This window comes from Ostrea edulis, chromosome 10 (assembly GCF_947568905.1).
Source record: "Ostrea edulis chromosome 10, xbOstEdul1.1, whole genome shotgun sequence".
Classification (NCBI taxonomy): domain Eukaryota; kingdom Metazoa; phylum Mollusca; class Bivalvia; order Ostreida; family Ostreidae; genus Ostrea; species Ostrea edulis.
Genome location: NC_079173.1, coordinates 10,504,905 through 10,518,924, shown reverse-complemented (window position 1 = coordinate 10,518,924; position 14,020 = coordinate 10,504,905). Strand labels below are relative to the sequence as shown.

The 14,020-nt window shown below is 34.9% G+C and overlaps 2 protein-coding genes across 2 annotated transcripts; one reads left to right on the top strand and one right to left on the bottom strand.

Moving 5' to 3' along the window:
• Window positions 1-660: 660 nt before the first annotated feature.
• On the top strand, window positions 661-1,973 carry LOC130046448 (centrosomal protein of 290 kDa-like). Its single transcript, XM_056152459.1, has 3 exons — window positions 661-805; window positions 1,231-1,312; window positions 1,757-1,973. Exons 1-3 carry the CDS (start codon window positions 673-675, stop codon window positions 1,971-1,973), a joined length of 432 nt encoding a protein of 143 aa, XP_056008434.1. The 5' UTR covers window positions 661-672.
• LOC125664816 (putative nuclease HARBI1) lies at window positions 1,120-7,777 on the bottom strand. The gene is made up of 6 exons (XM_056151903.1): window positions 7,441-7,777; window positions 7,167-7,280; window positions 6,638-6,751; window positions 4,553-4,665; window positions 4,280-4,391; window positions 1,120-3,794 (listed from the first exon to the last, which is right to left on the bottom strand). Exons 3-6 carry the CDS (start codon window positions 6,702-6,704, stop codon window positions 3,652-3,654), a joined length of 435 nt encoding a protein of 144 aa, XP_056007878.1. The 5' UTR covers window positions 6,705-6,751; window positions 7,167-7,280; window positions 7,441-7,777; the 3' UTR covers window positions 1,120-3,651.
• Window positions 7,778-14,020: the final 6,243 nt, after the last annotated feature.

The window sequence follows — 14,020 nt, the reverse complement described above, 5'->3', positions numbered from 1 at the left end:
TCCATCTGTAAACTTTTCCCATTTTTGACTTCTCCTCAAGAACCACTGGTCAAATTCCAACAAAACTTGGCCAAAACCATCTTTGGGTGAAGGGCTTTCAAGTTTGATCAAATGAAGGGCCATGCTCCCTTCAAAGGGGAGATAATCACAAAAATGCAAAAATAGGTTGGGGTCATTTAAAAATCTTCTTGAACCATTGAGCCAGAGGGGCTGAAAATTACATGAAATCTTCCTGACATATAGTGCAGATTCAAGTTTGTAAAAAGTCAAGCCCCTGGCGGTAGGTTGGGGCCACAATAGGCATCAAAGTTGTATATGCTAATATATAGGGAACATCTTTAAATATGGGCCAAAGTGACTCAGGTGAGCGATGTGGCCCTTGAATCTCTTGTTTTAATACATCCTTTTCTGCTATTCCTAAATATGCATTTAGATTTTATAAAGCATCAGGAAATTAAAGAAGTCCTTCAAATAATTCTAATACCAGCTTACCTTAAAACCAAGCCCTTAACACCCCCCCCCCCCCCCCTGAGGATCATGAATTTTACAATTTTATGTTTTTATGATATATTTTTGAAATGTGTATTCTATCAATATTTATGTAGATACATTTGTAAAAAGATCAATATAATTTATTTCATTTGATTTCTAGCAAAAGGAAAGTTGTCAGATATGAAAAGACCAAAAACAGGTGGTGGTCCCAAGCCTTCGAGTCCATCTCCTGCTGAAAAGGCTATTTTGGACAACTTGGGGGGGGGGGGTCGCCCTTCACTGGAGGGAATATGTGGAGGAATTGATACAGCTAGTAATTATTCACACAACATACATTTCCATGTATATCTGTCATTTGAAAAAAATTGGGAATGTGTGTCTGTCCATCCATCCGTCTATGCAAGCTATTATCTCTTAAATACCTTTCATCAGAAATTGATATAATTTATCATAAATATTCCTTGGTTAGATGTAGTTCTGGGAGCATCCATCAGTTTTACTAATATTAGCAATAATATAGTAATTATAATTCATTTGGCAACTAGACAGCTGAAAATACATTATCCCAATTCACATCTAAAATTCCATAGATCAATAATTCATGAAATAATTAACAAATTACAAAACACAAGCATAAGAACACTTTTATTCTAAGATTATTGAAGTCTGTGCTTTGGCACCAAGGAAATGAACATGACTTTTTAATTACTAAAATTTATTGTCTGACAATTTTCACAGATCTGTCGGAGAGCCAGCCTTCCATCTCCTCAGACCTGCCTTCCACCTCCTCAGACCTGCCTTCCACCTCCTCAGACCTGCCTTCCATCTCCTCAAACCTGCCTTCTACCTCCTCCAACCTGTCAGAAAAGAGGAAGGCAACAGGTAATATAAATGAGAACTGGAAAACTGACAGTCAGAGAGGGCCCTACTGAGGACTTTTATCATTAATGTAATCCAGATTAAAATGCAGAAATTATGATCTAGATTTGTCTGAATTCTTTGTATCATATCTTCTTATGTGTACAGACAAAAAAGGGGAAATACATACAATTTACGTTATTGTACTTCCGTTACCGGTAATCGAGATAGTATTGCATATTTACAGGCAAATAGTAGAAAAAGAAGCAATAATATTTAAACTGATGTGATAAGGTTTCAATTGAGACGTCAGCCCAGTGTACACTCACACTATCATTAAAGTTTTGTGTGTATGTGTGTGTGACAAAGAGAAATCCATCACTGTCAATTCTTTACTTGTTTTAATAGATTCTGGTAAGTTGAAGAGGAAAATGACCATCCTGGAGTTAGAAGAAAGGAACCTCTCCTTTGAAAATGAAAAAAGTCAGGAAGAGATCAAGAAGATAAAAGATGAGAGGGACCTTATTAGAATACAGAAATCTTTCTATGAGTTTAAAATTCAAATTTTGGTTAATTGGCACCCAGAGGTTGCAGTGCAGATGTTACATAGTAATAAAATGTAAGAGTTTGTCCATTTAAAATCAGGCAGATGCTGGTATATTAACGTTCATTTTTGGTACTGTACGATGTAATTACAATCAATTAGGTTTTTAATCACTTAAAGTATTTCCACCCTCCTGTGATATCATACGATTTTGATTTGATAAGATTTATGCATGACAGGAACTTAAATTTTGTTGGACTCTTTTTCAATAGTTGTTGTAAAAAATCTTGTTAAGCCTTAAAATATTTCAAAAGTTGTATTTGAATAATCAATTATATGTTTCAAAATATTGAATCCAAGGGCAATAACTCTGTTCCCATTGAATTATTTGTCAAGTCCATTTTGCGATAGATTTCCTTTATTTTTCACCAACATTTTGTACCTTTTTGTTTTTACACTTGAAATTCTGTACAATACTTCATTACTATTTGTAGATGTGCATATTTCGATAACGGGGGCCCAATTGTTATCCTTAAAATTATAGTTGATCGAAGAGGGGTGGAGGGTGTAAAATACAGTGTCACACTTATCCGATATGGATTAATTTGAAATAGGTTTATGTAGGATAATATTTAACAATATTTTCCTTACAGTAAGTGATCAATATTTTAGCTGCAGTGATAACTATAATGGTCCAGAGTTCAACTGATGCGGGATGTGGCCCATGGGCCTCTTGTCATATTCTTCTCATGTACAACATTGTAATTTATTTCCCCAGCCTGTATAGAGCAAAGAATGTTACAATTTTTTCCTAGCGATATCATTTAGGTCTTAAAATTTATGGTCCTTATGACATGTAGGTGAGTTGGGCATCAATATTTTTGACAATGCTTTCGTTTTAATTGCATTTCCTTTCTAAAATTCATAACCAAAATTTTGGATGGTCATTTTTTCTGAAGTGTACACACTGTTCATGTTTACTGTTTGTATTGCATTCCTAAGTGTGCATTAGCATTTGTGATGGATGGATGAAGGATATACATGCATTATGTTGAATATGATAAAGATTGTTAGTTTGTAAACCATAAACTCAATTACATATTATCATCAAAGTTAAAGCTCGGTTGCTGTTGTTTATTTTTAAACTGCAATAGACAAAACTCATAAATATCATAATGTAATAACATGTGTGAGCACATAAAGCCTTATATTAAAAAACAAGAGTTTGTATGGCCATCTTTTTGTCCTTAATTCTTGTATTACATGTCAAGGTGTGTTATATGTAATTGTTTTGAACATAATTTATGAATATTACTTTACAACAATCGTAATGCATTTAATTTTTTCGCTTGTGTTTGTATTAAGTGAGGGTCATAATCATATGATTTGTTATTTGTGTTGTACAGAATTGAAGTACCACAAGATTTAAACATGAAAGTAGGTATCCCGCACAGTTCTACCAATTGCATCATCAGGGATAACAACATCATGTATTCTGCTGGAGTCAGTAGTAATCGGGGGCACCTCTGTCAAAATGTCCCCCTTCATTAGACCAATGTTATGCAGGATGACACATGCTATGACCACCCTGCATGCTCGCTCAGGATTTGTTCTTAATCCGCAGTGAAGAGCATTGAATCTTTTTTTTTTTTAAATTCCATACGTTTGCTCTATGGTTACTCTGAGATTAAAAGAAAAATATGTATTACCATAAGCAAACCATATTCTTTTGAAGAATTTTGACTTTCATAAAATGATTATAGAACAGATAATTGCCTAGTTCTGCAATGAACTGCATTGAACTTCTGTGTGGCCTCTGCCTCTGCTGATAAGTATGGGGTCATCAGATAAGGTTTTAGGCCATACCCTGAATCGCCAAGTAATATCCCCTGAATCTGACCTGTAGATAATAATTCACCTCACCACAGTTGTTATTACAAGTAGTTTGCTCAAGTGAGCTTTTTCTTTATCACCAGTTGTTTGTTTGTCTGTCAGCAAACTTCACATTTTTATCGCCATAGTTCAGTTCTGTCTTAATATTCTAACTGGAAAGACAACTATATTCTTAATTTCTATTTTACAATATATGTTTATTTACCCCCCCCCCCCCAACAATCATTCTCCATGTTATTCATATTGATGTTGATTCGGAGTCATCTCTGTGTTATGTGAATTAATTTTCAGTTATCATTTGGGGCTAGGTTTGGGTAAAAAATATTCGTGAGCATAAAGTTTAATAGAATCTTTTTTAAACAATTTTACATTTGAGCAGTGACAGGTCAAGGTGACTCAGGTGAACGATGTGGCCCATGGGCCTCGTTATCATTATATTTACATATAAAATAAAAACTTATTATTCTGTGTGCATATGAGTTTATCACGTACCTTCCTCCAAATATGTGCATAAGGCTGATTCACGGAATATTCTTGAATCATGCACACTGCCTGGCCACTTTGCCACCAAGTCAATTATTTGATACCGTGGGTCGCATGTCATCTGTAATTTTATCATAAGAAGTATGTGATACTTGTAACTTCATACTATAATGGTTACATTGCCTCCATAAGCGCAAGTAAATTTTCTTAAGTCATATATGTATATTATAATAATTCGTTGTCTTCACCTTGCATTATAATAATTATATGATTCATCATTACTTGTATGTTGAGGGCATAATATCCTTTCCGACATATATAATCAGCTTCATTTTCTTTGGGAGCCTGAATCTTAATAATAGTCCCATCAGTACAAACCACAACACCTGGAAATCCTAAGACGAAAAAAAAAATGAATAAAGAAAATGTGAACTCGCTGTGATGAATATGCGATTTTTTTAACTTTTAAAACAATATTGTCTTATGTTGATATGCCTATAAAAGGCCACATGTACCATGACAGATTGAGGTTGAATTTTTTTATTTTATCCTTGGGGATTTGTGTTTCACAGAATGACAATTAATTAAATGGTATTTAAGTTCAACCCCAGAATTTCCCCATTAATCATGACAACACAACTATCATTTATCGTGTGCAGTTGTTCTTGACATATAATGTATTTTAGTAATTCTTTTTAAAAATATTTTTATGATATATAATTTTATAGAGAAGTTAAATGTAAAGTAACTGTCATTGACACAATATTTGAATATACACATGTATACATGCTACTGAACTCGGGCTCGAAGATACGCTTTAATGTAAGGGTCACGGACACTAGGTACAAGTAGCCTGTAGCAGACAACATGGATTTCCCTTACCGGCTATCTTGTGAAATGCTGTCTTGATGTGTATAAGTTCCTCACGGCTTCGAAATTTAATAAAAGTTTTCGCCAACTGGCACAGCAAGTCCGTGACCACTCTTATAGCTCTGCCTGCTGCGCTTTTAGAAACATTGAGAGTGTCACCCACCGTAATATGAAATGATCCCGTGGCAAAAAATCGCAGCGCAACCAAGACTTGATGGAGGGGGTTTAAATTATTATTCTTAATCGGATTGTTGTGCAACAAATTTTCTTTAACTAAATCTACGATGAAGAAAATGGTGACGGAAAAAAACCGATATCTGTCAAAAATATCACCATCGCTCAACCCCTCTAGCGCATTGGACCTGTCAAGGATTCTCCTTGTCCTCACAATCATTGCATTTCTACGACGTCTGCGTTGACGAAGTCGTCTGGCAGCCATTTTGTTGTGAGTAAATACACTTGAGATTTTATTTGAGGATGCTATTTACCAATCTCGGGATTTTCTGAGAAATCTCAAATATTTTTCTCAGCTGAGTTCAAAATTAGTTTGGTGGCACGCGCATTTGAAAAAATTCTCAAATGTGAGAAAAAACTCAAGAACATGTCTGAGTTTGAGAAAATATTTATTTGGTGGCACAGTTGGGTAAGAAAAAAGATTTGAGAAAATCTCAGCGTTGGTGGCCCCGAAGCCAGAACTTTATTTTCATGGCTCTTCTCCTTACAATAACTCTGGTGAGAAAAGTTATCTAACTGTTCTAATGAAATGTCCGAGAGATCTTGCAAAGCAATCAATTCGTGGGACTTCATTCCAACAACTTTTCTGTGGATTTGCACACATTCATGCAAATGAAACATTTACACTGTTTGCAGCGATGGGTTCTTGTTGAATATCAACACACATACTACATACCAAAGCTTTCTGATCTGACGAAGCTTTGACAGAGTCCAAGAGGTCTCTTCGAGTGTTTTCTTTGGGAAAAGTGTCTAGTCCCATTTCTTCAAGCACATGTTTTGATTTACACTATGGGCACGTGACCTCTTTACTGGACTTTTGCAGGCATTTGTAACATTAGGTATGTAAACACGGAAGTAGTCAAGAATGATGATCGTCTTCGTTGAATATCTCAAAACAAACACTCCACTCGAGCTCTAAACACTTATTTTGGATTTCTTCTAGATTGATTAGAATACTGGTCTCAATTTCTTAAATTATACGTTTTCTCATATATTAAAGGTGAAGATATGTGGTTCAACAGTCCGTCAGATACCTCCTCGAATACCTAATCAGTACACTCTATCTTTTGGGTCATTATTTAGGACTTTGTGCTCGAAAAATACCTTTACATTCTACTTTCGTTTTTTTAAAATATTAATTGTTGAATTTTAGGTGTACTAGTTCACCTACAGTAACATCGATCAGACTTGAAAGACAAATGACATTCCACAATTAACATTGCACGGCTGTTGTAAACCTGGGATTGACACTACATCGCTTACCTAGTTGCCTGCGTGTCTTTGTGACGTGACTGACAACGCCCAAAGATGTTCCGATTGCATAGTTCATCGTAACATCTTGGTCATTTCCGCAACAACAGTTCAATTTAGTTACCTCTGTAAAATCAAGTATGTGAAAGATAATTAAGTAAATATCTTATCAAATGAATGTTATCTAAATCGCATTGTAATTACATGTATCTTACCATTAAAACATGCTTGAACATGTACAATAGCAATATCAATTTGATCGCACCATCTGCTTCATACATGTACCTTGGTAGCGCAGTATTTTCTAAATGTCACGAAACGCTTCTCTCAATATGCAACTCAGTAAAATTTGAAAGGATTGAGCACCCTGTTAACTAGCTGCAATAATGTAGCCCTATCCGATTGTTTTATTCTGACATTTTCGGGATAGGGCTACAATTCCATAGGATCTCTGTAATGGTGCAAAATAATTTTATGAATAACCGATAATAAGCTCCGTGTATTACTCTCAAATGTTGTTTACACCAAAAGGAATACCAACTTTGTGATCAGGTATGACTGATAAAGGTATTTTTCATTAAACATCATGTACAGCATGCAAAGGTCTTCGTCTGCTCCGCCATGCTTGTTATCGCGAAATGTCGTAGTGGATTTCCTGAAAAACCTAAACATTGACAATCCGCTCGAAAATGTAGTTACTCGAGCTATTCTGACAAAGAAAGGGAAATCATATGGTTGCAGAAAGAATTTACACTCTGTTGTTCGTTTCTTTAACTTGATATTAAATCTTAAATCTAAATCTTTTCAATACCTACTAAATATCTTTCTCCTCCGTACTTGTCCATTGATGTAAATACTACCTTATATGCCATATGCAAATAACTTGACAAGCGGAAGTGAAACTTCAGTCATCAACATGGGGTATAAATAAGAATCGAGAAATTGGAAAATATCGAAATTGTTGAAAACGGTAGAATAGAGCTTCACAAATCGTAAGTTGCAGGTTGAAAATTTATATATTGACTAAGAAATATAGAATATCATTTTATTTACGTAAAGAAAGTCAGCAAATGTTTAGAATGATAAAAAATGTTGCGGGAGTGACTCACTCCCGCATTTGCACCATTACAGATTAAGGAGTTGCAGCCCCCCCCCCCCAAAAAAAAACAAGAAGAAAAAATCGAGAGAGGGTTACATTATTACAGCTAACGGCAAACGAACAAATGAACTTTATGACAACCGGGATGATTTCAGCTTCTCCATCGTCAACTTCCAGTATCTATGCAGCAATACTTCATTATCACCTGCATATGGTGTTTATATCTCTCATTTGAGTCGATACACAATAGCATGTTCTGTTTATGATCAGGTTTTAAATCGATGCAAGCTACTGACAAATAAGTTGATGATTGATATGGCACTGGTCCCACCTCTGGTGTGTCCAGGGGTCCGTGTTTACCCAACTATCTATTTTGTATTGCTTATAGGAGTTATGAGATTGATCACTGTTCGTTATCTTCACCTTGCATGATTACACCATATGATATATATATATATATATATATATATATATATATATATATATATATATATATATATATATACATGTATACGGCTAATCATAAAACTTTTTTTCAAACTGTCAAATGGTTTTACAATTCTCTGTCTCATGGAACTGTATATGTACTGCACTAGGGGTGTCTAAAAAAAAGAGCTGCATTGCATGTTCTCTCCCTTTTTACTTAAACGAAAGGAGTTACAACCCTATACCATTTCCTAGTTTGGTTACAGTAGTACCGGGTATATAAAAATCAAAGTTTACTTGATTTACAATAACTGTTTTCAATCAATATTCTTCGGTTGTTGTTAATTGCTACGGATTTTAGTAATTTTTCCGTGTCATTTTAATGAATGGTCGAAAGAATTTAAAATTCAAATCTACTTTTTTTCCCCGGTTGGTTGTAAACAAATATTATTGTCAGTTTTGAGTAATACGCTTCTGGTACATGTCGTAAATCGTTAATTATTTATAGAGTACTGATAAAGCAATCCATATTAATAAGAATATTCATGATATAAACTATAAGCAAGAGCTTGTTCTGGGTATAGTCAGTTTTTAAATCGAGGTAAGCTACTGACAAACAAGTTGATGGTACAGGGATTTCAACAGTCTCGATTGAAGTCAGCATTTCGCAAATTATATGGTCGTTATAACGATCTAGTTCGTTAATACAACCTCGCATTGGATCAAATGCTGTCTGACGTGTTTCATACCGATTGTTAAGCCGTTCTTGGCATACTGATATGACTGCGGATAACTCCGTTTACCTGATCAGGATATGGGGCTCACGGCGGGTGTGACCGGTCAACAGGGGATGTTTACTCCTCCTAGGCTCCTGATCCCATCTCTGGTGGTGTCCAGGGGTCCGTGTTTGCCCAACTATCTATTTTGTATTGCTTGTGGGAGTTATGAGATTGATCACTGTTCGTTATCTTCACTTTGCATTGAGAAGTAAATTTTAATAGCAAAAGAGTCTAGATTTTTTTTTTTACTTCTTTGTACATACCTATGACAGTTTGATTCATGACATATGTGCGGGAGGTTGTCAAAACACGGACAATCACGGAATCAGAGAAGATACACACAAAACACAGAAGAATCACGGACAGATTTTTTGAAGACACGGATACCGAAGTTTCGGAAATCCTATAAATTGATTTTATTGGAAAATTTATATGAAATATGAATTAAAATACGATGCGTTACTTGCAATTGCATTCTGAAAGAAATACAATCTCAAGTTCAGTCCGTAGATTGCGCATGTTCATAATGTGATGCAACAATTACAGTGACGTCACAATGCACGGACAATGTAAATGGCGGTGTGCACGGCTATATGCAGTAAAAAAAATTAGAATTATTATGATGGATTATTTTTATTCGATGATCCCTTTAAAATGATACCTTGATTGCAGAAATCACACCATCCAATTACTAGATATGAAATATGGTCGTCATGCATTGAATACTTTAAGATCATTTACATTACCTAAAAAGAGAATTGAAGTTTCCAAATTGCTAAATGAAGATTAAAGAAACAATAAATCTGTTTTATAATGAAAAAAAAAACAACAACCCAATAACGTAAAATTTTAAACGTAAATCACAAACAACGTTAAATTATTCTTTAAAGATAAGAGCTATGCATCTGAAGGTGAAGTATCTTTGTGGTCGATGTTACACAAGAATAAACAATGTAGTTCATATTTACTTGTACATTTGAAGCTATTGTGCTACTGTATAATACTAGTTTAAATCGACGCTTCAAATCCTTCTATACAGACATAATCATCGGAATTTTGAAGCGCGAGCGTCTCCTTTATTTTTTATAATGTACATGTATATTATAATTTGCAAAATGCTCTGTTATTTATAGCATGATGTTTTTACATAATGTACAATGTTGATCTCATAAGATACATTTAAAAATTTGGGTGACATTATTTGTATGTTGAAAAAAAGTCACAAAATGAAATTGAAGGCGTAAATATCAATAATTTTTAGAAATATATTTAAGTATCATGTGGGAAAAAAATGTTTGTTTTGGCAAATCAAGGTTTAAGAATTAAATGACATTTATTGAATAATACCCCTCATTAAAGTGGCATGAGAAATTAATTGATGTGAGCTTTCTTCACCTAACACAGGGAATCTATTCTTTTTTCTTTCATTCATTATGGATGGATATCGATAGAAAGACATTTCATCTAATGTTAGAAATAATTTACTTGATCTAAAATACATTTTCCTAAGACAATATATACGATAGACGACACCAAAATACACATTATGCTTGTGGGGTGATGAAGAAGGGGGATATATTTTAGGCGTATTGTACCAGATTTTTAATGGTCATTTGTTCTCCATTGGATAATACTGTCCATTCAAATATTCCATTTTCATTTGGACACCATTTTCCTTTCAGGGCTTTGTCAGTGTTCGAAAATGTACACTTTATTTCGATTTTTTCTCTATCAGTTTTTACAATAGATAAAACGTCATCATCGCATAATACGGATCCACTGAAATCGCATATTACGGATCCACTCGAGAAAATCAATTTCATGGATATTGGAGATAGTTAATCTACTAGACAACGGGTTGGAAACAGAAGTTTGGCACAGAAAATCGTTTGCATTTCACACAAGCAAATTAACTAGTGTTTTTATATTTTCTTCAAAGTTAAACTTGCAGATGTGACACATCGAAAAGACAGAGCAGTAGTGTGCGGGTCTATATTGTATGATCTTTTCCCGAGCTCATTAAGTCTTTGTAAGATCGAATTTGATATCAAGAGAAATGCTGGCTTGTTATTATAATATAGAGACTGCTGGAAAAGCAAAATCGCTTCGTTACGTGAATTTTTGTTGTGTTGTAAAAAAAAAACTGCTTGATTTTGAAGTATTTTCACTTTCTGAAGAGAGAGAACATCTACTTCTCTTACGAGGTCCTTTTATTTTCTGTCTATAATTTTTTTTAGTATTTCCGAATGTTGCTTCCATAAAATGTTTTTCATGCAAGGCATGCTCTCTAATAAACTGCATTTTCTTTTGGACACACTGAATGACATTTTCTATCGCCTTGACTTGACTTTCAATTTTAAAGTAGATAGTTGATTGGACAAGTTCGCTCAGAGTGTACTATGAGCGTCCATTCAAATTGCCTAATCAATTATTCATGAGAACGAACGAGTAGGAATGAATGGACACACGGGTGATGGAGAGAGGAACGAAGCGTAATCAACCGTGGTTTCCGACGATGATAAGGTATTTCAAAAAAGATGTAATCAAATAAGATATGAAATGTGGAAACTTTAAAATCATTACCGATGACTGTCGTATTTAAACTATAAATCAAAACTGGGTATGGAGGGACGCTACTGCAAAATCAAAGTTGTGTAGTCCGAATTTCGACCACCTTGTAAAAACCAGAATTTTTGGTTTTAAATCGGTGTTTACATTCAACTGTCACTAGGCCATTTCCCATAATACAAATCAAGTGACAGCCACGTGCCAAATTCAGACTTCCTTAGGTTAGATCAGATCATCGGGGTCGTATCTGTGTAAAACCGCGTATTTGTTCCTAACAGTATCGTGCCATCAGTTTAAAGTGTTCCGGAAGTCATGGGTGCAAAAATGGTAAATTGGTTCAGAAATACATTTGAAAATATAAGAATGAAAAATTATGATCGTGCGTGCATTCAATACCGAGATATTCCCCTCAAAGTTAGCTATTTTTGCACCTGCCCGAAACCAATCAGCTGAACTTCCAGTTTTACTATATTTAGCCATAATGACGTGTGAAGTCACAACCCATCAGTCTGAAACAGGCCAGTATGGCAAATGCGAGCGATACCTCCGTTTCTGTGGACGAAATCGACCTCCACATATCATTTGCAGCGTCTTCCTTTTAAGATTATCGTAACGAGGACGTACAGGACATCGTCCGTTAGCAATAAGAGTCAGCTGCAATGGATTCCGATTATTTCGACGAGTTAAATGGGAATAATGCTGAACGTGACCAACTTGAACTTTGCCTCGGAAGCACGGAATGGTAAGGTGCCGTTAGACTGTTTGTTTATAAAATAAATTTTGGGAAATACGAAATTGATCAATAATTTTTAACTGTACATCATTCTTAATTACATTAATGATAAAATTACAGATGTCTAATCACCATATTACGCCTGTCCGCGCCGTATTCACAGGAATCTGTCATTTTGTCTGTAATAACAATGTTAGTGGTCGCACTGGTGTGTACCATACCACCCCTTAGTAATTAGGGAGTGGTATGGTATATACCCTCAATTATCAATAGGCCTACTATTATTACAGACAAAATTATTTGTTCCAGTGATGTATTTTCGCTCATTACTTCATTGGGAAAGAGCTGAAAAATAACTTTGATTTTTCTATCCTCTCATGTGACACCCCCTTTATACTGTTATATTTGTACTTAAATTTTTCTAAGAATTTTTAAAAATTATCATCTAGAGGAGAATTGTCTTATATTTTCCCCATTATTGAGTTCTCTATTCTTTCACAAATTCACATGGTTTACAAATCATTTTAGGTGTCAATGTGGATTCTATTCCCATATGTCAGCTGCCAAGGAAAGTGTATGCTGCACCGAATTGCCAAGGGTCTATGAGAAGAGGGGAGTCATTCAACAAGGAACTGGCCTGCTTTACTGAACACCCTGGGTTTTCATCAGTGTGTTTAGATGTGCATGAGCTCGAAACGGCATAATACCAATACCCAGTATGGAGAAATGAGGGCAACAATCGAAGAGCAAGTCAATCTTTTTTATTGATTTAATCAATACAAAATTCACATGACCATTGGGTCCGATTGCTAGTTTATCATTAGTGAATAATTCCAAACATTTCCCGGAATTACAGGCGTAACAGATGCATAACACAGGCAATTTGTTTGATGGTGCTAAGGATACCTAGGGCACAGGGTGCGAGTCCCTCTACCCTCATGTGCTGTGACGGAATTCCTCTGAGGAGTATTAAGGATTCAATGCACCTGATTGATGGTACGATTTAGTTGAAGCAACTTAAAAAAACAAAAACAAATGTACGATTCATACATGATGCATACAAAAAAATTCAAGCACAACATTCTAACAGAAATGGCCCAGAAATAATACATCAATTTTCTAGAAAGCATCAGCTACACAAACAATATTTCAAATAAAATGTGTCTGCACCCAGGAACGGGACGAGGACCCTGCTTTCATTTCCCATTTTTTAACTCTTACAACTATTATGTATACTAAGCTAATACTACATATACTATGCTAATATTTCATTCTATAAATTATTTGCAAAAATACACTGTTGCATGCAAGACCAAACAGAGTGTTACCCAACAGTCAGACCCTATATCATGGTTGTTCCCAGTCTTTTTTTTTAATTTGTAAAAAATAACAAAATTTGTTTTCACAACCTACTACTCCAAATGACTTTGGTTCAAATTTAAACAAAACCAAAGATAAAAGTGTTTCACAATGATTTAACATTTTTAAACAAGATTAAAATAGAGCACATCTGTATGACCAACATATTTTTTTATCTGCTTTGCTAGAATGTCCAAATAGCAAGTATTATGTTTTGTTCACATTCACACACCTCGATGTAAAATGTAGCACTGCCTCTTCTTTATCAGGATGGAAAAATTCGCTGCACAGTGGAGGTGGTTGAGCTGGCAATAAGCATGGTAATGGTTCTGATGACCCTTGAAAAACCAAATAAGTCTTCTTCATCAGGACTGATGGGCTGGAATAAATGGACACTATTTAAAATTTTATGTATGCTTTATATCCTTATA

What these genes read in the sequence shown, in the direction of transcription:
- LOC130046448 (XM_056152459.1), top strand. Translation starts at nt 673, where the DNA reads ATGAAAAGACCAAAAACAGGTGGTGGTCCCAAGCCTTCGAGTCCATCT. An exon ending in TGGAGGAATTGATACAGCTA is followed by an intron (nt 806 to 1,230) that starts GTAATTATTCAC and finishes CAATTTTCACAG; the next exon opens with ATCTGTCGGAGAGCCAGCCT. An exon ending in TCCACCTCCTCAGACCTGCC is followed by an intron (nt 1,313 to 1,756) that starts TTCCATCTCCTC and finishes ACTTGTTTTAAT; the next exon opens with AGATTCTGGTAAGTTGAAGA.
- LOC125664816 (XM_056151903.1), bottom strand. Translation starts at nt 6,704, where the DNA reads ATGAACTATGCAATCGGAACATCTTTGGGCGTTGTCAGTCACGTCACA. An exon ending in ATTATGCCCTCAACATACAA is followed by an intron (nt 4,392 to 4,552) that starts GTAATGATGAAT and finishes ATAAAATTACAG; the next exon opens with ATGACATGCGACCCACGGTA. An exon ending in ATGCACATATTTGGAGGAAG is followed by an intron (nt 3,795 to 4,279) that starts GTACGTGATAAA and finishes TATTATCTACAG; the next exon opens with GTCAGATTCAGGGGATATTA.